Source organism: Falco rusticolus, chromosome 2 (assembly GCF_015220075.1).
Source record: "Falco rusticolus isolate bFalRus1 chromosome 2, bFalRus1.pri, whole genome shotgun sequence".
Lineage (NCBI taxonomy): Eukaryota > Metazoa > Chordata > Aves > Falconiformes > Falconidae > Falco > Falco rusticolus.
This window is the reverse complement of record NC_051188.1, coordinates 80637756-80663809: the sequence shown is the minus strand read 5'-3', so window position 1 is coordinate 80663809 and position 26054 is coordinate 80637756. Positions and strand designations below refer to the sequence as shown.

The 26054-nt window shown below is 44.2% G+C and overlaps 1 protein-coding gene across 1 annotated transcript; it reads left to right on the top strand.

Moving 5' to 3' along the window:
• The first annotated feature begins 4878 nt into the window (after window positions 1-4878).
• On the top strand, window positions 4879-20338 carry ICOSLG (inducible T cell costimulator ligand). Its single transcript, XM_037378129.1, has 7 exons — window positions 4879-5143; window positions 8274-8314; window positions 10275-10637; window positions 11132-11416; window positions 12958-13134; window positions 14203-14238; window positions 16933-20338. Exons 1-7 carry the CDS (start codon window positions 5130-5132, stop codon window positions 16941-16943), a joined length of 927 nt encoding a protein of 308 aa, XP_037234026.1. The 5' UTR covers window positions 4879-5129; the 3' UTR covers window positions 16944-20338.
• The last annotated feature ends 5716 nt before the right edge of the window (window positions 20339-26054 follow it).

Sequence of the window (26054 nt, the reverse complement as noted above, 5' to 3'; positions counted from 1 at the left end):
GCGGCCAGAGCTGTTGTAGTTTTTCTCTTTACTTTTTTCTCAGTTGCAAGTTGTACTCTACTAGCTTTAGTGTCACATACTGAAATCCCCACAATGTACAAACCAGAGATTTGTAGAGAATATTCCATAAGGATTTGTCAAACGTGTCAAATGTCACAGCACAGTCATACATTTACTGATGGAAGAACAAGAGGACCACACGATCCTAATTCAAGTATGATTTTGTTCATCTGGCATCAGTATGCTCAATATGGACCACTCTTCTACAGCAGCAGTGATCTGCTGCTTGAAGTGTTACTTCTTAATATTTTCCAAGAAGAAAGGATAATGATCCTTAGGGCAGCATTCAGTTCATTTCAAAAGGCTGTTCTTGATTTCTGTACTAATTTACATGATTTGGATTATGCCTTTTGCCTCCTTTTTCTAAGATCAGTTTACTTGTTCTGCGGCTCCTTTTAGTCTTTCTATTAATTTCTACTTCTTCTGCTATATCTTCTGTGCAGGTGACATACCAAAAGGTAAACAAATTGCTTTGTGGTTGTTTAGTTAGGTGTTAGTTTAGGTGTTTAGTGCACCAGCCAAACAAGACAGAGAAAATGTAAGCCCAGTAACGCACACTGGGTAGGCTGTAGTACTTTCACTTGATTGTTCTACATTCAAGACCGATGATCAGCATCTGCTTTTTTCCCTCCACTGCAATCTCATTTGCAGGTATTTTCCACCCTTTTAATTACACTCTGACGTGTGATGCACCAGAATGCTTCTCTGCTTGCAACCCTTTTCCTGGCAATCATTTCATGTACTAGTAGAGCTTCAGTCATGGCAAGTTTGATTAGATTTTGGTAGAGAACCTGTGCACTGGGGTTTTTTCCATTATTAGGAAATACATGCTCGCTAATTTTTACATAGTCTTCCACTATTTAAATTTTTATCATGATGATTTTAAAGCTTTCTGTCCCAGAATTCATTTGCTGAAGACATATATTCCATGGTACTGTAGACTTACGTTTCTATTGTACCTGAATTTAGCACTGGTTTCTCCCCTTGTAGTGAATGAATACTGCCCAACTAATGCCAGTGAGGCTATTGCTGTTAATGGCAGGGTACTACCTATCATTTCTTACTCAAGATGAAGACCAATTAGGCTTGAGGTCAGCCGTTGGTTTTCCAAATACTTCTTCTGGTCCTGTGAAAATAGCTGCAGATTTTTATTTTTCTGTATTCTGGGGTAAGCCCCCCCCCCCCCCCCCCCCCCAACCCAGTGTTTGTAATATCACTTCAAGTTTTTTCTGGTTAAAGTTATTCTCCAGTTGCATGCAGTGCATGAGCTGGATCATTTTGCTCATCTAGACAATGTACCTGTTTAAGAAGTGGTATATGAAAGTTTGGGTAGTCCATATACTAGGTACTCCTTTTTAACGTGGTTTCTTTAACTGTGTCTCCATTATCTGCTGCAAATTTGCTACACTTTCATCATATATTTGTCTCTTAGGTTTGGATGTTATCTTATTGCCTCCTGTTTTGTCTTGGCATGTTTGTGGATGATGGGGAGGGGTTCAGTGCAGGCAACCAAGTGGTGATCATACCTCTCTTGGTTTTGTCACCACACCGCATCACTGCTGCTAATGATGCAGGCATCTGCTTTTCAAACAAGTGACATGCTCTAGCCATCCTAAAATCTTTTCAGCATTCACAGTTATCATCTGCTACTAATTTTATGTGCACTTCTTTCATGGCTGTCCTACTCCAAAAACTCCTCCACATCACATACAATCATGTCACCCGTTTTTCAGTTGTCCCCAGAGGTGTTCAATTTGCCTGAGATTCTCTTTTCTTCTATGTATGTAGAGAGGTATGTCTACATTTTATGTTTCACAAAGTCTGGTCAGTCTCTGCATTCTCAATAATTGCCTTAATGAGCTTGCCACTGAAGATGTGTGTTTTGCAGATGTACCTGTTCCCTTTGCGTGATACCCATTTGAAAACAATCAGCTCCCTAAATTTCTAGTATGTAGATCACTTCTCTGTCTCACAGCCTGGAACAACTAGAATATTGTTTTCCTCCTCTTTTCTCCCCAATTTTTCCCAATGTTTCTGGTGTCAAAGTCCATAGGTAACATATTTACCACCCACAAGCCATAGGAGTTAGTTTCTTCTTCTGACAGGCTTAAATGACATAATTTACTTATGTCAAGTGGTGTGGATGCACATAAGACAGCACAAATTAACTGTCAGGAACAAGGATTTTTTTTTTTACAAATACTCCGCTTTAAAAGCTCAGCTGTCTCTGCCTTTATCTCACACTGAGACACACGCACACAGGACAAGGGACCGAACGCATCATCTTTGAGCCATTTCTATGTCTCAAACGGAGAGTGCAGCAACTACATAAGATTGCATCCATGTACTACAACTGGAATAGGTTTTGCATCCTCACACATGGGGATTTTCTCTGTCATAAACATTGTAATTTTTAGAAGCTCGATCAGACAGCTTTGCATGTGTTTTTCCTTTTGACTATCCTAAACTGTAGCTTTTTTGACAAAATAAAACAAATGCATATTTTTGCATTACTAAAACTACGTGTGGGGAAACGAAGACAACTGCTGATAAAAAATCACAGTATTCTCTGAGAAAATTGAAGTCTTATCATGATTTTTAGAGCCATGTGGAAGCAGCAGTAGTAACTTTGAACCACATCTTCGTAGCAGCTTTGACATATAATTTTGACCTTGGCCCTTCTTTGAGGTGGAGGTTGTACCAGATAACCTTCAAAGCTGCTTTTCTGCTTGAATTTTTCTATAGGCTTATGGTAGTAGGGGTGAGGAGCCACATCTTTGATGAAAACTTTTCACATAGGCTTTTCAAACATCCTTGCCTGTTATCATTCATTTTACCTTTGATATGATACTTGTATGGAGGAGATCACATAACTGAGGTCTGTATTCTGACCCTAAGATAAATACCCTGACTTACAGGTATTTCTGACCCTAAGCTAAATACCCTGCTATAGTAATTTACACATTAATAAATCTATATCTAAAAGAATAAAAATATATTGCTATTCCATGTAACCAGAAGAAGCCACATCAGCTGCAATGATCCTCCACTCCAGCTGCTACTGCTTTTTTTGGCTGTGTGGAAAAAAATAGGGGAGCACTCCCCAAGGAACAGCTAATGGCAGTGATTTCACAGTGAGAGCCTGCTTTTATTAATTGCAGGGCTGTTCAGCGTGTGCCAAACAAATGGAGTCACTGTCAGAAGAATATCTTTATATTTCAAGCCCTCTGAGGAATTCTGCAGGCAAGGGCAACTTAGGACCTGTCTGAGGCTGGGCCTTAATGAAACACCATTTGGAAAGAACACAGAAGACAAGGTTGCCTTATAGATTAAAAACTCATCAGAGATTTCAGGTAATGCAGATTCAAAAGCCTGGTGCAGGCAGAGAAGAGGTTTGCACCTGAACTTTCCAAATCCCAGAATCTCCTGGCTATGGAGACGCATTTGCCTCTCTTGCTTATCCTGAAATTCCTTTCTACCCTAACAGGTACATGTGTAGTAATAGGCTGTTCTTAGTCATTACATATGAAAAAAAAAAACATTGCGAAGAATATCAGAAGGGTACGTTCAAACTATGCATTTTAGAATGAACAAGGTTATCTAGAACTGTAAAAATTCACCTATAAAGTTATGCCACAAGCATTTAAAGTCAGTAAGCTTTCAGCTACAAAGAAATGATTCCATGTGCATCCCTATTCACCAAATGTCTGTTACTAAAACAGCACCTGAAATAGCGAACGAGTAGTCCCCAAACTAGGATATTCCATCAGGAAGTATTTCAGTGAAAGATGTGACTCGGCTGCTGCCAACATGTTCTGATTCAACTGTAATTCCACAGGAATGTTTATCTTCCTTGAAGTTTAGTGTAAATTTAAGTCTGCCCTCCCAAACTGCTGATTTGCAGCCATGTATCAGCAATACACAGAGAGGCTGAAGTAACATTGGTTTTAAGACTCCAAAACGAGAGCCCGCTGCCTGGCAGTGGAAATACCATCGGGACTTGCAGGTCTTGCACAACCCTGGAGTTTCTTATTCATCATGGACAAATTGGCATTCCCAGGGTGACTCAGAACTAAGACCAAATAAAACATTAACGTATCAATCGTTTTTTAATGACTGTCACTGCAGCGTGGCAGTGACGGCTTTATGGTGCTCTCCGTGCTGGCAATGTTCATGCTGGCAAAGGAATCCCAGCTGGATTGAGGTGCCTGACAGTGAACAAACCAAACACAGCCACTGACGGGGAACCAGTAACAAAGCTGCCGGTGAGCACGAACCACAGCTTTCAAGTAGCCAGCTACTGCTACAACACCCCTCACCAACGCAGCTCTGTCAGAACCTTTGTCTCCTACGTCTTCAGGTGTGGTCGTGCACATATGGAATCACATTTAGGGTTTTTTACTATATTATGCAATTGCAAACCCAATGTCTTTTTGCAACACTCCTCCAGAAGCAGAGCCCCCGGTTTCCTGGCTGGCTTTGCACAGACCCCTGCCCATCCGCGCAGACCCCAAGCAGGGCCTCGCAGGGCCAACAAGGTGCTGCTGCCCCCGGCACCACCGCAAAAGCCGGTGCCTCGCACTGACTCCCCAGGTACCCAGCAGCGCCCAGAGCCTGCGGTGAGGGGCGCCCCGCCTGAGCGGCGCCGGCAGCCTCCCGGCGGGGGCACGGCTTGGGGGGGCGGGGGGGAGCGCTGCCGGCTGCCCCCGGCGGGGCTGTGGGAAGGGTCAGCGGGGATGGGCGGGTTCTGGGACCCCCGCAGGCCGCGGCAGGGCTCTCTCGGAGCATAGCGCCGGGGCGCGGGGCCGAAGCGGGGCTGGGGCCGGGTGGCGGGGCGCCCCGTCTGCACGGTGCCCGGTGGCGGGGCTGGCCGCGCACGGAAGGCGGAAATCCCCGGCGGGCGGCGTGGGAGGGAAAAGGGGAACGGCCTGAACCGGGCGGCTGTCAGATCGGCTCAGCTCGGCACTGCACGGCACGGCACGGCACGGCACAGCACTGCACGGCACGGCACAGCACTGCACGGCTCGGTTCGGCTCGGCCCGGCAGCCACCCCCTCCCCCGCCGCTGCGATGGAGCCGCGAGGGTGAGTGGGGGCCGCTGGCTCGGGGCTGCGTGGCGCGCCACTGCCCCCCACCCCTTAGCAAACCCCGAGTGTCATTGCAACGCAGCGGGCAGAAGTTGTTCTGGCGGGGGTGGGCTTCCTACATGGAGACGGGGACGAGGGGCCGCACGGGGTCCCCTCCCGCACCCGGGACAGCGGTGGAGGTGGCCGGCGGCAGCTCCCGTGGGCGCCCGTACCGCGGGGGGTTCGGCCGGGGAGCGACCCGGCGCGGCCGCTCAGCGCCGGCGGGGCCCCGCCTGCCCGTGCTCCGCCAGCGAAGGCTGCGGGCAATTAGCTGGTGTTTTCAGGAGCCTTTTTGCCCAAAGATGCGAGAAGGCAAGCAGGCCCACCCCGTTTATTGTCCGGATTAGTGCTGCCTTGCAGTAGGCGTTAGAAAAGCTTCACGGATAACTTGTTTAGGTGCAAGAAGAGCGATATCGCTGCAAGGTCAGGGGATAAAACAAATCTTAACAGTGGAGAAAAAGCCCCGAAGTTGTTACTGCAAGCGTCGGGATGTCTTTTCTCTGGCTAGTTTGCTCCAGAACAGCAGCATCCCTTGATTCTAAATAAATACTGCATGAAAAAGTTGAGGTGCTGGTACAAACAGTAATCTCACTAAATAAGAATGTATGAAAGAAGAAATGCAACTTTCTCTGGTTTCACAGGGCATTTTAGAAAATGTATAGAATGGGAAGGTTGGGAAAGAATTGAAAAAGAAAAAAAAATCATTTTTTATTAAAAAATAAAAGGGACACAGGGAGAACTAATAAACTAAGGCAGCTACACCTGCACTTAGTGGCGCTCACTGCTAGCATGATAGGCACAGGGGCTGAGTGCAGATTTGGGGCAAAAGCGTTTCTCCCTTTTTTCAACAGGAGCTTGGCATTAAAGCTGTTCCAGGGGGACATGGTGCATTGGCAGTGCCCCCACATTACCACAGCTGCAACCTCCTCTAAGTTAAGAGGATGATTATCTCTAGATCTGTCCAACCTTGACTGTGACATCATTTATTAAAATAAGAAATCAAGACCTGCTTTGTGTACATACTTTAGAGAATCAGTTCTGGCTGACTGTCTAAATATTTGTTGGCAACAGCGAATGCCTGCCATAGGGAAATTCCCTAAAACGTCCCATAAAGATCAGTTGATTGAAGTTCTCCATTTAATTCAAATTACTTGCTATAGCCATAGTATCTAACTTGGGCGGGAAGAAATCAAACCCACAGCCACAGGATTAAGAAAGATTAAGAACTACATGAAGGTGAGCTTGTCAAGACAGACCTCTACAAGCTTGGCACAAAAGCAATGGCTCCTGCACAGTATAAAAAACCAACAGAAAGACAAGACAATGTGCAAAAGCCAACAAAAGTCACTGCCAGTGAGAGAGCAGAGCCGAGCCACTTCCCTGGAGTGTCCGGGTACACTTACTTTAGAAAATCTGCAGTCAGCCCTGAAGTAAGTTTTCGAGCAGAAATGTTCTGAGCTTCCACTTAAACTTTTGAAACCTCATCTATGAAACCATTTCAAAGGACACAGAAAAGGAAAATAAAGTGTTTTCTTCATGTAAAAGTAATACAGTACAGACTGACTCTTCCCTAAACTTTCTCAATCTTGTTCTCTGGAGACGGGGCTTCAAGTGGAGGTAGATTTTGTGTCAGGAATGTCCTCTGCTTTCTCTATGGGAAGCCAAATGTATTTGGGAAGATCGTAATTTTCTTGGGGGCAGGTGGGAGACCCAAGTTCTGCCCAGACAGCTGTTGGGAGTAAAGCTGGGCAGAAGTGATGCTGTGCCTGGGAAGTGGTGGACGAGTCCTGATGCTCAGCTGGACAAAAGGGTGGGAACTGTGGGGAAAGGGCAGGAGGCCTGGAAGAGAGAGGGGATGTTTTAAAGTACAGCTGATGGGAAAAGCAAGGTGAGAAATGGCTGCTGGGGGAGTGAGCTTAGGTTGGGGCTTGGAGGGAGGAGGGTCAGGCAGGGCAGAGCTGGTTTGGAGGGAAGGCAGCAAACAGTCTAGGTGGGAGACCTTGGAGCTTGCTCCTGGGTGGACATGGGCTGCTGTGGGCAGGTCTGCCCATTGTCTCAGCCCTTGGCTCAGTGTTGGACCTGGCTGATGGTTGAGAACAACTGGGGAAGGGCACCAGAGTACTGTGGCCTCAGTCTTGCTTGCAAAAGTGAGCTGGGGCCACTGGGGATGCTCGTGCCCCTCTGTCCAGCCTTATTGCACCTGCAGCAATATCAAAGTGGGCAACTGCAGCCGCACAGCTCTCATTCCAAAACTTTCCCAGCATCTTCCTTTCCTTTCCCTTCCCACAGTGGCTTGGAGGAAGGAGAGCACAATGTATAGCTAGGCGTGGTGGTGAAAGGCTATTTTAAAGTAACTCTTAGGAAAGTGCTGCACATTTATCTTTTGTAAAGTGCTAGGAGATGAGAGGTAAATTGCCTGGACTTTATAAATAGGTTAAACTGGCTTTTCCTATAGCATCCAGCAGGTGTAACTTCCTTGGGAAACTCCTGCATAAATATGCCCCTCTGGAGTAATCCAACATGCGGAATTCTTTACAGCAAAACCTTTGTACAGCTCCCTGCTATCAGCACGTTTCCTGTTTACGCATTTTTACCGAGTGCACAAACTGGTGGTCAGCGTGGTCAGCTGCTTGGTGTCTCCTAACCAGATAAAACTGTAACCACTGAGTTTCAGCAAAACGGTAGGATGCAGGGCTTTTGACCTGGATTTAGACCTGTGCAGCCACTCCCCTTCCCAGTGATACAAGTAGCCCTCAGGGCCTATATATCCAGTAAGTCTATACGGTTTGTTTTTCACAAGAAAGACAGGCACAACACCAGCTTCATGCCCTCTGCTCCGATTCCAGTATTAGTGCATCTCACTGCTATTCGTGGCCTTGGCCACCCACCCACAGAGTTATGTCATTTGAGCAGAAGTTTTGCAGCTGTCAAAAATGCAAATACTGAATAGGACATTACATAGTAGTAGCACCTAATTTACCTACTTCTGCTACTATACTAAATCAATCAATATTAGGTTTATTGCTTATTTAAACAACAGAGACACTAAAGTCAAACATGTAACACTCTTGTTTGCTTTTTGTTTTAGCTACGGATTTCTGTTACTGCTCCTCCATATCCTGAGACCTGGTAAGTTCAGAACGCTTCATCTCAAAATGAGCTGCACTCTTTTCAATATTTTTGACTAAATACACAAAGTAGTTGTAATATATACCATATAAACATCTATGTGTTTTCAGCAAGACACTTAAGAATTCCTCAGTGTGAAATCTTTCTCTGACATGCATCAAGGAAAGAAGTATCTACCAGTTTCCGTACGGAGAATAGCAAGGGAACTTACAGATGTTCTTGCTCAGATTGCTCTGCTTGCTTCGCAGACATCCCTGCATATTTATGCCTGCCAACAAAAGGCCTTAGAAGTGTGGTAATAAGGGCTGTTGATAAGCAGATCTAACATGCCTGGATAAAGTCCATACTCATATTAGAACTAGAATTATACATCACGGTATCGAGTACCCAGCATTAGCAAGTCTTTTACTACAGTTCAAAAAATGCCTTTCAAAACAAAGGTAAAGTAAATGATATCGCTAGGTGATAGTTAAGCATTTTCAGAGCTCTCTCTTGTTCTTACTCAATCACTGAGAAGGACCTCAACAAAGTCACCAAGGAAACTTCCTGGCCCCAAAATCAGGACAAACTGTACAGATAAAGCCTTAATAGATGCCGGCTGGCCTGTTCCTCAAGAATACCAGTGATGGAGGTGCCCCTGTCTTCCCAGGGCATCAATTTCCCTGCTGCTACAAGGGCTTTCCCAAAATCTAGGCTGCATCACCCTTGTTGCGGTTCAAGCCCATTACTTCTTGTCTCACCCAGCAGAGGATAAGGGTCTGGAGAGCATATTGCCTTCCTTTTTGCAAGTACTTCATTTGCTTCAGTGGTGTTTTTAAGCCAGGGTGCGCAACTCAGACATGTAGATAAACTATTTCTCATTCCAGCACACCAACACAAAGACATGTTCCCCTTGGACATTGGAGCCTCCCTCCCACCTCACCATGCACTGTTGCCAGATTTCCAAACCCTCACTCCTGTCATCTTTTTTTCCCTAATTCACCCACCCACATAATCCCTTCCCCCAGCTGTAATCAATCCCATCCAACCCCATGCCCGACGCCCTCTCACCCCCCAGCCCAACATTTACAATGTGCACACTGCTTTGGTCTCAGTAACCAGTTGCACCAGAGAGGTTTCAGCTGCTGGGGTGGAGGAGAGGTGGTGCATCCTCATCTGCAGGGAGGCTGCAGTCAGAGCTGCCCTGGCCCTTTCAGACTTGCTGACCTGCGCTTTCTGCATCCCTTTGCAGCCTGCTCATGCCTTCTATCTTGCTCGCCAGGAGGATAGGCTGCTGTTCTCATGTCTGGAGACCAGGAAAAGTGCCCTGAAAGCCAGACACTGTACTGGCCTACTTAAAGTGGCTGTGAGAAGTTGTAAATGTTTAATTAATGGAGGTACCTGGGCACGCTGGTTTGCCAGCTAGGTATATTTGTTGAGAGGGTGACACCAATGGTGGCAATAAAATGTGATTGCTATGACATGCCCACTTCGAGAACCACTATTTACTCCCCTTTCAAATTTGGGGGAATCTCACAATAATGGTAGCACTCTTTTTCTTATCGGTGTTTCCACTTCTTGTGATTTACCTGGTGTTATCTGGCATTTTTCCAAATAAAAATAAAAGTGATTATTAAAGCATTAGGACTTGAATATGTGCCTACAGTCAGTCCCAGTCAGTGGGCAAAGTCAAACATGCAGGTATCCCTGGGTCTGGGAATGCTTTGACCAGTTGGCCCTTGGAAAAAGAAATAATCAGAAGGCTTTATAGTGAAAAAGATCCCTTTGGAAAATAAACAAACAACAGACATGGAGGGAATTAGCCACTGGCAAGTCAGGAGGTAGGCATGCCTATGAAGTGAGCGTGCTTACCTGCATCTTATGAATACTAATACTGGAGTCCACATGAGGTAGAATGTACTTGAAAATAATGACATTTTCCCCACATAACCTCCCTTTTTTCTCTATTTTAATCTTGCAGTTATTGCACTGGAGGAGACGATCATAGTCAGTAAACTTGGAGACAATGCTACACTGAGTTGCATTTATCGAGGAAGAGAACTGCACTTAAAAAATCTACGGGTATATTGGCAAATAGCTGATGATCAAGAAGAGTGTTCAGTTGTTCATGCACTGATCTCTGGTCAAGACAATGAAAGTGAACAGTGTATTCACTTTAAAAACAGGACTCAGTTATTCTGGGATGGATTGGAAAACGGCGATTTTTCTCTGCTATTACTAAATGTCAGCCAGAGTGATGAACGTACATACAAATGTGTAGTACTGCAGAAAACTGAATATACCAGAGTGATTCACCAGGCGAAAGTGGTTCTCAGTTTGGCAGGTAAGAACTTGTATCACTTGCACATATTTGCCCACATCCTCATTCCAGCTCTCCAAGTCCATCCATTTCAATATTAGATATAAGCATACCCTTACCTTTAGAACATATTTCAGCCCTATTCTGAAATGAAGTCTGCTTAATTTAAGTGTTACAGACAGGGAATCTAAAACTGGAAGAATACCTGTAGCAGCTGTTTATCCAGCGTGGGGTGTTTTTTTCATCTTGGTTTTCCTTAGTATAAGGGCTTTTGCACATGACTGGGTGACAGCAGCTTAAGAATTTGCTTTCTTCCTTTGGGTTTGTCTTCAGCTTTCTGCCCTTCCAGTAATTTTCTCAGTTCTCTGGCTTATATACCAAACCTGCAGGTGTTTCCCTCTCAGGTCATAAGGGTCACGTGAAACCCAGAACTTCTGCTTCAGAACCTACACCAAAATTTTGTCTTTTCAATACATTTCAACATATCAATGACTACTTCTTTTTCTCTTGCTGTCCAGCTAGTTATAGCCAACCAATACTCAGCGGACCGATAAGAAACAGTGACAGCACTGGAGAGGAGGTGACTTTCAGCTGCAAGTCTGGCAATGGATACCCAGAGCCCAATGTATATTGGATAAACAAAACAGATAACAGCCACCTGCTTCCATCAGAGCTAAAGATCATACCCCATGCCGATGGCACTTACAGTGTTTTTAGCACGCTGAAGGTTAAAGCCACTTCTAACATGCAAATAGAGTGCTCCATAGAAAATAAAATACTGCGGGAAAATCTGTCAGCCAACTGTAAGTCCCTTCATGCTACTTCATGTTTTCTAGATAGCAGGAATATCAAGCAGTGCGTCTCTGTAGATACGCGCTAACGAGGGGTACTCATTAATTCAAAATTAGTTTGAAAAAATACTGAGAAGGGCTCAGGTTTTGTTTCAAGCTAGTTATGCTTAGCCATGGACTTTATGTTTACTTCTCCCACATTGAACACCCCATCAAGTGTGTTATGACAATGGCCCCGAGAAGCTTTTGCAGCCAAGACAGTGACTGGGCTTTACCCTTTGGTTCCTCAGGAACGTGATGACTTGGGGAGTCAGGTTATTTTTCAGAGGGCACAGCAAATCCATGATTCCTGAATCCCTAGCCAACTACTTTACAGCACTCGTTTGCTTTTTACTCTGCCTAGTTTCAAAGCTCTGTTTTCAGTCTCCAAACTGAGTTTAATACAGTGTGCTATTTAAAGTAGACCTGTAGCAAATGGCTAACATTAGCCCAAATAGAACAAATCACCTGACAGCAGAAGTATAATACGTTATTTATTGCTGATGAGTGATCAATAGTAAAAACAAGTATTTAGCTACTCAACTGTTCACAAAAACAGAGAGATGTTAAAAAAAAAAATCTATAAAGAAAGTTATACCTATAGTACCAACAGTGGATTTCGTTATTTCAAAAAAAGCTGTGTAGAGAAGCTATCTGGAGTGGCAGAGCTTACCTGGAGGAGACTGTTCCATTTCATTGCTCTTCCTGGTCCTGCCTTCTGCCACACCTTTCTCTTGTAGGTTTCTGCACCCTGGTACAAGGAGGTTTGATTGTTTGCGTAACTAGCTGGATAGCCACAGTTTACCTGAACATGCCAAGGACTCACACTCTGGACTTAATGGCAGTGATCCCACAAACATAGCCAAAGGATGTAAACTGCTTCCAGGAACAAAAATTGTGTGCACAATCAAAAGTTGCACAGTAAAGTGTTTATATGATAGCATACCCTTGCTGCCATCCCAAATTAAAGGAAAACTAAGTAACTTTGTCATTGGTTTCCTAATGGCTTTTCTGTCTTATTGTATTCTGGGGGAAAAAAGACCTTCATCTTACTATTTTTTGTTGGTTTCTAAAAGCCTACCACACTTGAAATAGAGATGTGATTTGAAAGCTTCAGTTTGCAGCAATTGGTGGAAATTCGTCAGTAACTCCAGAGAAACAGGTTTTCACCCAGTTTTCTGAATACTATCAGATTTACATTATACATACTGTATAGATTTATTTTCAACTTAGTCTAGATACAAGCTCAAACATAGAGTCTCGCAAGGCTGTGAAAGAGGGATATGTGCAGTATGATGACAGGGAGGAGTAAGCTAGCATTGTATTATTAGACAGTGTAAGCTGGAGATGTGCCTGACTCAGAAGAAATACCACCAGCGTTACAGTGATATGAGTAGAGCAAGTATTTAGTCCTTCAGAATGTTCTTTGTGCATGTAAAATATGGTCAAATATTTGCCTGGCATGAAATGTGAAAATTTACACTTTACTACGCCCTTTTTCTATTTCATTCTAGACACACAGCAGATGCAAAGCAATGGCTCTAGCACAGAAAGTCACAAAACCCTGGAAAAAAATGGACGAGGTGCTCAAGCAGCTTGCATCATTTCCATCGTCATTGGAATAGGTCTTCTAGTTGGTTTAACCTGCTGGCTGTGGAGACGGAGGTCCTTTAAGCTACTGTCCTACACAGGTAATGAGGTCTTTCATTTGCATGACCAAACCTAGTTCGTTGCTAGAAGGTACGAGTAAGCTGCCTGCACAAAACAGCAGGAAATCGTGCTGTTATCAAAAACCTGGGGTGCCCTGGAGAGGACATGTAGTGCCCCAGAACATGTTATTCTTTATGGTTTTCTGCTATTGTGTCTGAGCCTCACAGAAGTTAACTGCTGGATGCAGGAGTAACTCTGACTTTGTACCTGTTCAGGCCATAGTTTCTCAGCTGCGATCCCTGCAGGCAGTTTCTGGACAGATGCAGGCGATGGTCTTCCATGGAACAGGACTGGAGTCAGTACCTTGCTATGCTTAGCAGAATCCAAAGCAGAAATCAGAGAATCAATCAGTCCTGAGAACGTTATAGTCACTGGCCAGATAACTAAGGGATCAACATCCCTGGCATCAAGCAGCTTTCTATGAGTTAGAAATAAAACATGTCTCACTGTCACTCCATGTTATACATGTTGTATCCTTGTATTGCTGTATTTGACCACGTGCAGAACTCTTCAGTGCTTGGCATGACAGTAGAAAAGGTGGCTCTAAAAGACATCCTGTGAACCAGACTGAATGTGGTGATACATCTGAGTACCTACTGTAAGCCACTTTGCAGGTGCACAAGAGCTAACATATACGGAAAGGCAGCGGGGGCAACCACACTTTTCACGCTCTCAATCCATGCCCTCTTCGTCATATCTATAGCCAGCCCAGGTGCATCAGAACATATCAGGAGAAAGCAGGGTAGTGATCTTGCCCGGCATGTGCAGCAGCTGTGCTAGGAGCCGTGTCCTCCCTTCAGAAACAACTCAAGAGTGGTGCAGGACTCTGTCCAAAAACATGGAGCAGGGCTGTTGATCCAAGCCCAAAATCTATCCTTGCTGGAATGGTGACCTAAGTTGTAAGCAAATAGAGTATGTACTGCATTTTGCTGTCCAAAGAGCATTTAACACATTGAACCCTCAACTCTGCTGAATGTTATTAATCCTGTCTGGTTAAAGACTATAGTTACCTATGCTATATGCTTAAAACAGTGCATTTGTTTCAACAGATGTCCAAACAAATGAAGACAAAGGAGGACTCAACTGTAAGTATTAAAATATGGATTACTGCATTTGACTCAAGAGTGACTTAACTTCATAGCTGCAATACTCAGGTCCAGCACAAAGCCTTTGGATTATACTTGCTGCATGTTGCAAACTCAAGCACGTAAAGCCATAGCCTTACTTCTGTCAGCCCTTTCCCTGAGCTCTCCAAGTGTTGCAAAAGGCAGCCTGAGGGGTTTGATTCCCAGAAGTTCCTTCCACAGTTCAGGCTAAAGGACATAACTAATCAACAGGGGACACACACAGGCTGAAGCCACCCTCCTCTCCTGTTGTACAGCTACACTGAAGCTCCTGTTGTCCTCAAGACAGAGCCAAACTTGGAAAATCTGTTTTAAATGCTGATTTTCAAGTCTGAACAACACAGACCATTTATCACTTCATATTATATCAGTGCCTATCACCAAGTGGTTGTTTCCTGCCTTTTTAAGCACTGCTTCCTAGGAGATCTTTAGCTGGAATGCAGGAACATCATTTGCTTCATATTTATGAACCTGAGCCTATATACACCCAATTAAAAAGAAGTATATATTAAGTGGTCTCCTTTCCTAGGGAAAAAAAATGCAGTTCAGACCTTCAACATGTTCATACTTTTTATAAGCAAGAATGCAGTATTGCAGGCCAGCTAGTTCACAAATTCATTTTTCATTTATAGTGGGGGAAAAATAAAAATGGGGCAAAAAATCCAAGACAAATTTGGAAAAACAAACTCAGCACAGGGGACTTGCAAGAGTACAGAGAGGATGAAATATCTGCCTATTTTATATCTTACTTGATAGTTTCTACTGAAGCAAATAACTGTTGCCTGGGTGTCTCTGCAGAACAGGCAGAAAATACTGTGTTTTCACCAAAACTGTAATAGTTAAAGCAGTTTGCCATAGCAGATGCTGTGCATGTACCCAATTCGTATAATCAAGCAAATCAAGCAGAAGCAAATTAGCCCTTAAATTTAAAAACAATATCTGGAACTTCTTTGGTGGTCATGCAAACTGGGTTAATGGTCAGTTTTTTTCCAGACCCATCACGTAACCCCAGCCTGATCCCCAACATTTGTGTTTGCTAAACATCAACAAACATTACACTGTTTCCTGTAGAGCATAATGTAGAAAGGAGGATGGAATTTCTCCTTAAAGGACATTTTCCTTTTCCAGTTCCTGTGAGCTGCATTAACGTAACACAAGCCGTTCGTTTAAGGTCAGGTTTTTCTTCCTCAGCCTTACTTATACCAGCTCCCATTTGATTAGGTCCTGGGACTTAGCTCATAAGTAGAAAAACTTCTTTAACATAAATATGAGTAAATATTTATCTTATGTTGAAAACTGCTGTAGTGTGGTTTGTTCATTAACAACAAAACAAAGACACTAGCCTTCCAGACACTATCTGTGCTTTGTCATGTCTCCGCAGCGTTTGTGGAAGAGGAGGTGGGACAGCAGCTTTGGTGGTTTGCTGCTATTGGAAACTGTCCCACATCTGAGGGCTGTTTTCTGCCAAGAGAGCCATGTAAGCTGTGGAAGGCAGTGGCCTTCGGATGTCCCAATTTGAGGGCAACTTGGACCAACACCAGGGAAATAGGAATGATCTAAGGAATGTGATCTCTGATGAAACTGGTTGTTTGTTTAGGCTGGAGAAGACAAGGAATTCATAAGAGTCCTTAAAGAAGATGGGACAAATTAGTTATTGTCCTAACCCAGCAGACACAGCACTTAAGGCACAACAGGCTTAAGCAAAGGAGATTTAAGTTAGATGTTAGGAAGAAATGCCTTTCTGAGGGTAATGGGAGTTGAGCGCTGACACAGAGGGTTTGTGCAGGCTGCCAAGTCTCCCATCAGTCTCTCTATGGTTGCTGTTCTGTTTTTTCTTAATGAAAGAGGACACCAGCATCAGTCAGAAATTACTTAGAAATAGCTGGTACTACCTTAGGGCAAAAGATGGGCTTTTGGAGAAATTCTAGCCTAATTCAGTCATTGTTTGATATTTTCAAGCAAGTTGTGTGTGGTAGGTGGGGAGTGAGACACTGGAGGTGCACCCATGGGGACACAGCCACAGCATTTTGCTTTTCAAAAATGATGTAAATACATTTCTGCTTCTAGTGGTTTCACTTTACGAGGAAGGTCAAATTGTTCTACAGGGGGTGGAAAACCTGAATACTGCAAACCAAAAAGAGCCTACTGAGACTAGCTTTGCTGTTACAAAGAAAAAAGTTCTGGAAACTGAGAGGAAGGCAAGTTGCAAAGAAGAGTAACTTCGTCCTGGTGGGGTTAGTCTTTCCAGACAGAGATTACAGTCAGTGGGCAGGATGCTCCAGTGAGGAGAAATTCAGAGCTGGAGCAATTCTGAATTGCTCTCTGGAGGGATCCCTTCACTGAAGTAGTCTAAAACAAACCAAAGGTGACATTGACATCCCTTCACAAGGGAGGGGGACGTTAGCAGGAGAGCACTTTTTTGCATTTGCACAAAGAGAGGCATTTTCGATCTGTGGCACAAGGGCAGAGGGACCTCAGTGTCTCAGGTATCTAGGCAGAGGCAGGGCTTGACCCCAGGTGATCCTGTCTCAGCAGCATTAATACATCTTGGAGCTTGTTCCACTGGTTACATAGTAAAAACAACTCTAGGACATGATTACTTCTGGGGGATTTTTTTCTATTTTTTTCTAAAAAGAAGTTTGTTTGTTTTTACAGCACCTGTCTAAATGGGAAGTCTGGTAACAATTTGGGCAGCTGGAGATGTGTCAAGAGAAGCATCAACCCCTATCTCAGTGGCAGCATCGCTTGTAATACAAGTGACATATTTCTGCAGAGCGTGCGAAGAGAGATGGCAAAAAAAGCTTCTCCAACAGAAGAGAAAACAAAATGCACTGGATTTCTGTTCCAGCCACTGGCTGTGTCCACACAACAATTGTGTCACCGCACCAGCTAACCACTTTGGACAGTCCTCTGATATTCTGTCAGTGTGCTGAGCTCCTGCACTGGAGAAGGCAGCAAGCCTGGGACTTAGCTTCTCTGTGCCAGACCACTGACAGGTGGTGAGTGCCCAGTCTCTCCTCATCACTTTTGAGGACCTTTTTAGTAGCAGAAGCAACTGCATTTCAGGAATGTGCAAAGTTCTTGCTGTGTCTCTTTACACTGACAATGACTACTGAATATGAAGAAAGGCAGCTAAAAAACAAAAAAAAAGAAAGAAAACTGAAGGGCTCTCTACAAAGTGAGATTTGTGATCTTTTCCACCTTTTTCTCTCTACAGCACATCCTTTTATTGTCTGGTTTCACCAGCTGTGTGTTACTGTGTACAGAATTAGGTAGAATGTTTTGACCCAGTCCTCCAAAAGTGGGTGTTGCTCTGACAGGGTTAAACACTGAATGTGTTAATGTAAGGGAATGTGTGTTCTTTAAATGCACTTGATATCAGCATTTTGTTTTTTACCAAATATTCCACCAAAAAGGGGACTTCCACTTTTGACAGAAGCTGGTACGTACTGTGTGAAAGAGCAGGCTGTAGAAACCTGACCGATTAAAAATAGTGCTCTCTGCTATGTTAATGTTACCTGGACTTACCCTTTTCAGGATGGAACAAAACCTGTGGTTGAGCTCTGCTCAGTTCAGCTGGTCTTTATTTAAGCACTCCCCTGTGGCTTCCAGGGAGGATTTTAAACTGACATTTTTAAACTGAACCCCTCCTTGTGTCCCATCCCACCATCCACCCCCCAAAAAAAAGAAGGAAAGACAGACAGACAGGAAAGAGTGCAGACAATAGCACCGTGTTGTCTGTGAATGTCCAGGAAAGCCAAGTGCAGTTCCTTGTGCCAGTGCACGTGCCTTGCTGTTCCAGCCACGAGCCAGCCAAGAGAAACTGGTTGAAAATAGTAAACTTTGCTGATGGTATGAAGTTTTGAAGGAGGAGGAATCTATACTAGCTGTCTTGCCTAGGTGGGGCATTTTCCCCATCTTGTCATGGGGCACGGAGACCATGTTTAAACTGAGCCCTGGAGACACTTGGTTCCTGCACCAGTTGCTAAACTAAAATTCTACCATTTTTGTGAATAAGTTACAGCCTTACTTGTCCTAGCTCTGTGTGTGGGAGGCTCTCCAGCGTCTGAGGCAGGCCATTGATTTTTCATATGAAGATTAGCATTCATATCCATCAAGTGAAAAAAAAAAATGTTGTTGTCCTGTTGTCCCATTATGTGGACTCCAGAACCACTGGGCAATAGTACAGTTAGGGGTTTGTTGCAGTGCCCTCAAGGAGGCTCTGAGTTGGGTACCTGCGCACCATCGCTACACCAGGATCTTGTGGGAGGGCTGCACAGGCTCAGCCTCCACGGCATTTAAAAGACGGGGCAGTTTAGCTCTCACTTGTTGCAGTCTAGGCTTACTCGCCAGTTTGAACAGGATAGGGAAGCTGTTTTAAAAACAAAAACAAACAGCCAAGCTGCAACAAAATAATTAAGCTCCTGCCTTCTGTTTAGATTTTAACTGTGTACAACTGTGGTTTTTTAGAAAGGTGTTGTATCTATTAATGTCAAAAAAGTATATTGCATATTTGCTAATCTTCAATGTCTGTGAAAAATACTCTGTTTTATTTATTAATTTCTCTTTTGTCCTCTGTTGCCTTCCAGTCTACAGCTGTAACATACCCTCTCAGGTAGGGTATTCAGCTCACAGCATTTGTTGGATAAGATTACTTAAGGTACCATCAGTTACTTTAAATGTCAGCCTTTCTTTGTCTTCTCTCATGTCCATTAATCTAGATGTTAGATTATTTTCTAAGTCCATATCTAGTCTTCAGTGAACCCTAAAGGGAACATGCTTGAAGAAAGCATGCAGACACCTTAAAAATGTGAACATCTGTGCAGATGTGAAGGTAACCATTTCCTAGTGGTTCAGTAAGTCATCCTGTGGACGTTTCCTTGCTATCTATCACATGAAGCTGTTTTGCGCATCCTCTTTGGTGCTGCTGTAACTGACAGAAGCCTTTCCTAAAAACAGTTTTCCACCTTTATATTCTGCAACTGCAAGAAGCTGTAACAGTTTAGAGATGCAAGAACTGAACCTAGCAGTTGCTTTGCAATATGTCGTTAAGCTAATTTAGACTGGTTGGATTTCCTTACTTCTGGGCTACTTCATGGTACCTAGAGAATAACATCTAAATGCAACAGCCTGCTCTTTCAGAATCCGTAGTTTCGGTTGGTTTAGGTTTCCAGCTATTTTTGGAGACAAGAAAATCCTAGATAGCAGTTGTTACCATTAAAAGGACTTAGAAATTTTGTAATGAGTTTGTCATCATATACCTGTTTATATTTTAAATAAAATCCATCTGGATGTTTGACTAAATCTGGCAGCATGTAAAGACAAGTTGCCCCAACCAAAGTGACAGTTTTAGTTTCAGCCATATCCCTCAGGGCGCATGACTGCTCCTTTCCAAAGCCCTCAGACAAGGAGAGACCAATGCAACACAGAGACTTGACAACCTGTGCTCGATTTTGGCTTGCACAACAAAATACCTTGAGTAAACTCAATGAAAGCTACATGGTACAGGCTTAAATAAAGCCTGAAGGCAGCACTTACGCTGGGCTGCTACATCCTTTTCTCACCCAACATAACAACCCCTAGCACAGCAAAGGTACAACGCACCCTCCCACTTCCAGAACTGAAACGGACTCATTGCACAGTCCCAGGTCGGTGTTGCACTTGCACACCAGCATCCCTCTCTTTCATTAAAGATAGAAGGTCAGATGAACGATGTTTCAAGCAACTTAAACACATGCACAGGAAAGCACCACTTGATGCAGCGTTGTGGGAAGACTCTAAGAAACGGACTCACTTTCACAGAAAAGTGAAAGGCTTTAGTTGTGGCATGGCTGGTAAACCACAGATGGAAAGCCCCGAGAGAGAGCATGTGTTGCTACTTACTGGTCTGAATCCATCCGTCCTGTAGTCAAATTCATTATTTAAATCTTTTCACCTGTGAGAGCTGAAATCTCTCTTTTGCTCAAAAATGCACTCCCTTTTTCCACTTCAACAACCCTGACTCCAAACATTGTCTCTAAAGCCCCTTGCACTGCATCAAATAAACGTTCTTAGTTGGTTTTCCAAATTGCAAAGTGAATCCTTTTCCTATTTATAGCATATATGCACAAAAGTTCACATTACCCCATGAGGGTAATCTCTCTAACCTTTCTCTTTTCTAGGGCAAGAGAAACTCCTCTAAAGGAATAACTAAGTACAGCCCAACTCCACAGGGAGAGGACCCCCTCACTCACTGTAGGAGTTAGTTAGGCTCTTGGGACTTCTTCTATGTGTGATGCAAGCTTTAGGACCTTCACCACATTCATTGGATTACATGGGATGAAATCACTGTAAACTGGTCCCCATCTGAGGATTAGGAAAGGCAACCCACAAGTTCCTTGAGGTGATCGCCCCTGCATCTGGCAGCCCAGGGAATTACAGGCCACAGACCAGTCAGTAGCCTCCATCTCATTCATCTTTCAAGACACAGTTACATGACAACATGTCAACCTGTACAATAACCTACCAACACAACAAAAAAATGCTTCAAATCGTTCATGTGTTACCAGCACTGCTAACAAGCATAAGTAGTGTATCCAAGCCAATGCCCCATGCTGCAAAATGCAAGCCCTTGGGAACTACTCATGACCTCACTATTAACCACAAACTGAAGTGCTTTGTTAAGAAAGACCCTGCCTCCCATTTTAGTCTGGCACAGAAAACTTCTATGTACAGACAGATGCTCTTATATCAACAGAGTCTCAGGCTGACCTTCCAACTTGCCTGAAAGAGGTCCCAACTGTTTAGCAATAAAACACTGATTTGTCTTCCTGTGATTTCAGGAAGTGCTGCTTAGGACCATTTTATAATTGGAAAACTTGGACACAAAAGTCACACACCCAGGGTCACACAGGGCCGTAGCTGACTCGGTGCTTGAAGTCACATCTCCAGCATGCAGAGACCTTCTTCTCGTCTTCCACTTGTTGGACTGGAAAGTCTACTTCTCTGCCACATTCACCCCAGTAGACGTCATAAGTCAACAGAAGCCATTTACTGGTTTTGAATAGGATTGCATATAAACTGCCAGACTACACTTTCATATCTGTCACACAAAAATAAGTCCACCCTTAAAATAATTGGAAAGAGTAAAAAGGTGACAAAACATCTCTCAGTTGACGCAGGAAAACTTTTAAGAATGTGTCAGTAAGAAGCAACACTAATGCAGCCATATTGTGGACTGAAGGTGATTGCTAACATTTCCTTCCCAATTTCTTCTGCCAGGAGATCTATGCTGTCACATCATCCTTCATGAGGCTGAGAGTGTAGTTTCAAAACAAAATCAGGTTTGCTTGCACAAACTTATTTTCCACAGCATCATGCTGAACTAGAGGCAATTGTATTCCTCTCAATTCATCCTGTTATCCGTCAGACTTACTATTACTATTTTACCTAACTTCTAAAATACATCACTACTGCAGTCACAGTAGCTAAAGGGATAAAGACATAAAATGTCTGAGCTATTGCCAAAGCACAGTAGCTATTTTTACAATACAAGGCAAACAAAAAGTATCTTTATCACCTTATTGGAAATCTTATTAGCCAGCTCAGATCAGTTTGATAAACTGCCAGTGACATTAAACACTGTGTCAGCAAAGTACCAGAAGTCTATCATAAACCTGGCCTTTCAAAGCCCTTTCTTTTGTTTTCCATACGCATCTCATATTTCCATGCCTATCTGGCACTACCTGCAGCACAGAGGATTGCTCTCCTCTTTGAGATACACATTATTGAATTCTCATATCAGAATCATGAGAAAAACCCAGTCCTGTGTTGGTTCCTGATCTACTGAACAAGGCAAGAGGGCTGGGCCAGATAATGACCGAGGAAATTCATTGACTCTTCCTACACAGGGTGAGGCAGGGAGCCAGCCCCCAGGGAAGGTCTGCTCCGGACCCCAGGCAGCAGCGCGCACGAAGGGCATGCCCAGAAACTGAAGGACTGGAGAAGCAGACGGAGTGGCTGTGGAGACAGGTGAGTCTCCAGGGACCCCAGCCAGGGCAAGCCACAGTGCCAGGTGTCTGCTCAGCAGGCAGGCATCCCACCAGGAGTTCTGGCATGCCAGGGCACAGCTCAGCCTTGAGCAGTAAGTGCCTTCGAGCAGGAAAAAGCAAAAGAATAAATTAAATCAAAACCTCCAAACCCTACACATCCGTTCTGTTTATCTTCAGATTATTTTGTTTATATATTTAAAGTTGAATTTTTCATTACTACCATGAGGCAGGCAGCTGCCTGTCAAAGTATTTCTCAAGGAACAATTTGATCCAGCTGAGAGCAGGAGCAAGAAAGAAGAGGACAAAAAAAAGCTTTTAATCTGCTCCAGCCCAGTGACAATTTGCCAGTCCGCTGGAGATGAAGCGCCGCATGGGAAACTTTTTTTTTTTCTCTCTTCTTTTTTTTAAGAGCTCCTTAAGAAGAGCTCCTACTAACAAACATTTGCTCTGCCTGGCTGGAATTATCAGCCACAAAACCCATGAGGCAAGCGCACAGTGACCCAGTGCCTTTTGTTAGCGTTTCTGGCAATGCAGCGACTGCTGACAGGCTTCACACAATGCATCTTAGCTTCACTTCTGAGCAATTCCTATTGCGTCACAACATATCTGGATAGAAAATTATTTCTAAACCAAGTCAAACAAACAGCTCCTAAGAAACAGAAAATTCCGCAAAAGAAATCCACCAATTTCTGTGGGTGCATTTACCGCATCGGTGTACCTTCAAGTCTTGGGAAACAGTAGTAGTAGGTATTCCACAAATAACTCCACTAGTAAGAACCAGCTTTTGCATTAAAACTGGTTTCGACATCCCCAGGTCACAGGTGCTCAGGCTTGAGCACCCCACAGCAGTGTGGGACCCCAGGCACAGAGGTGTGCCCCTGCCTGCATACTTTTCAGAAGCCTTTGAGGTGGGGTTGGAGGACAGGGGAGGAAAGGAGTTTTGTTTTGTTCTAGTCTCTAGGCAGCATTGCTCCAGACAGCTGGGAGGAAACCACTGAACTTCTGCACCTAGGCAGAAGCCAGGTAAGAATTTTGCTGCTTTAAGTGGCTGGAAACAGACTCTAACCCCCTCCCATGAAGGTCGGGCTTTACAGCCCAGTGCTCTTATACATCGCTCACTACATGTTCTCTAAAGCATGCTATAATCTTAATCATTGCACACCCAGATGCTGGGATGGGATAGAGCACTCAGCCTGGAAATAATTAATTGTATAACATATCTCTGCCAGCTGGAAACTCCATGCAAGCAGCCAGTGTAATTGCACAGAAGTGCAACAAAGCAGTATACAAAGTGTATTTGGACAGAGGTAAGGTGCCACAAAGCAGCATGCTAAATGCAAGTCAGATTTTGCAAGATGAGTGAGAAAGCATGTAGCTCCCACAATGACCTCCTTGTCTAAGTGGCAGGACTGCCACAGACTGAATGCAAGCACAATTCCAACATCACTGCTTTTGTTCAGACTATTTACTTTTCAGGGAGGAAAGATTGGTATCCTATCGCCCCCACACCCCAACATGTCAAAGCTAGTGTTGTTGTTTACTGCCAAGACAGCACATACTTGTTTGCCCTCTTGAGATCGTGCTCCCTGCAGATTGGCAGAACACCAGCAACTTCATTACATAGTTATGAGAGGCTGCTTGAACCTTCACACTAGGAAAAATTATGCTTCCCCTCACGAAACTTAGCTAAAAGTCAATACTTTCTTTCTAAGGTGAAGGCCAGGGAGAGATCTGAGGAGGTACTGCTATATGCTTCCCTGGTCTTTGCTTACCCTGCTCCCTATGTGGGTCACAGCCGCGGAGAAGGTATTGGGCTATAAGGGCCTTTGGACACTCACAGCATAGCAGCTGTTGCTGAACTAAATTTTACCACTATTAGCATCAGCAAAATGGGCATTTTAATTACTGCTAGTATTTACAGAATATAACATTCCTCCAAAAGCCCTCTGAAAAAAAAAAAAACCCAAACAAACAATAAAAACCAGCAAGAGCAGCTGGAGCTGCAGTACTATGTTCAGCAAAGCTCAAGTTTCATCAAGACTGGAAATGGGAGTTCCTTTGCCCCCTGGACTGGAGCACCCTGCAGAGGAGGGGAGCACTCCCACCGTGGCCATGGCCACTGAGAGAGCAGGAGCTGCACTGGGTAATGAGCTAAAACCAGGACATTTTGTCTTAACACACATTAATGGTTCATTCAACCTTAGAAGATCTCCCCTTTAGAAAAGGCGTGAACCAAGCTGTCACAGGCATCAATGGAAAAAAGACCTGCATGCCTTAAGAAAGGCATTATGATTCATTTAGCCCTGCCTTGAACAAGGGAAGCAAGGCTTGGGGACACACAAGCTGCTGTGGCCGTCAGCAGTTGTGCAAGACGCAGATGGCAGGCAGGTCTTAAGGCTGGCACACAGACTTAGACCATCAGGCAGAGCAGCAAACAGAATCAGAAGAAAGCAGAGCTGAGAGTCTCCTTGCAAAGCACCCTAAAACACAAACCATAGGAATAGCCCAGGCAGCTTCTTTTCAGAGTGGCAAAACAAACGTGCCCTTCAGCAACGCAAAAATAAGGTCTAGAGGAAGAGTGTTGATCATGGCAGGCTGTGTTCTTCGGTGCAACAGTTTCATTGCTCACGTTTAGAAATACCTGTATTAGGTTTGGCAAAACTCGCTCAAGATACTACACAGTGTTACCTAGTGTTGCATAAACCAAGTTGTAGGGGTTTTTTTCTCTTGGATTTCATGGTTTTGCTGCCATGCCTAAATGAAGGAACCACTTCTATAATTAACAATAGCCTGATTAGTTACATCTCTGAAGGATTGCAGACAGCATTACTGTGACTATGGTGAACCTCCCAAGTACATGCCTCTGACGGAGAGCACAGGGTGGGCATTCAGTGCTTGGTTTATACTGTTCTTAGGGCTAGAAAGAAACCCAGTTACATCCTCGAATATTTTATTATTTGCAAATTATTATTAGTTGCAAATAAGCTGGCTGGAATGTGAAATACCTGTCAGAAGGTGGGTGTGCTCCCCGCATGTTTCTAGACAGAGCGGAATCCTCTCCCTACCATTACTGAACCAGCCCCATGCACAAGACCAGACTCCCCACCGTCAGTCCAGCTTTCCCCTCCAAACAGGCTTGTGAGCCCTGTTTTGGCCAGCCCAGGGTAGGACAGTGTAACAGCGGCTGTAATGGAAGAAAGAAAAAAACAAGTGGCAGAGAGAAATAGATTTTAGAGACTTTCACCCTTTGAGATGTGCCAGAGTCCAGTGCTGGGAGATGAAATACAACAAAATGCATTTTCACTAGCTCAGAGGGCTAGAAAGATGGGGCAGCACTAGGAAAGCTGAGAAGGTCAATATATACAACTGGGGGGTGAGTCAAGCCGGTGACGACAGTTTGTTCACCATAAGGATCTGCCAAGCACCAGTCCAGCTCCCCTTTGCTGCAGCAAGGGTAGGCATCCATGCCCAGCCTACTCAGCCCCTGCCCTGCTCAGCTAACCCGGCAGGCCAGCACATGTCATTTTGTCTAGTCTGGAGAAAAGGAAGCTAAGTGGTGACCTTGTTGCTCCCTGCAGCTTCCTGAAGAGCAGAAGTGGAGAGGAAGGAGCTGAACTCTTCTCCCTTGAATCCTGTGATAGTTCACATGGGAACAGTTCAAAGCTGCACCAAAAGAAGAGGCTCCCCAGGGAAGTGGGGAAGCACCACACTAGTCAGAGTTCAAGGAGTGTCTGGGTGACACTCGTA

Bases quoted from the DNA above. Each gene is read 5' to 3' on its own strand.
- ICOSLG (XM_037378129.1), top strand. The intron at 8,315-10,274 runs GTAAGTTCAGAA...TTAATCTTGCAG, and splicing joins CCTCCATATCCTGAGACCTG to TTATTGCACTGGAGGAGACG. The intron at 10,638-11,131 runs GTAAGAACTTGT...CTTGCTGTCCAG, and splicing joins AGTGGTTCTCAGTTTGGCAG to CTAGTTATAGCCAACCAATA.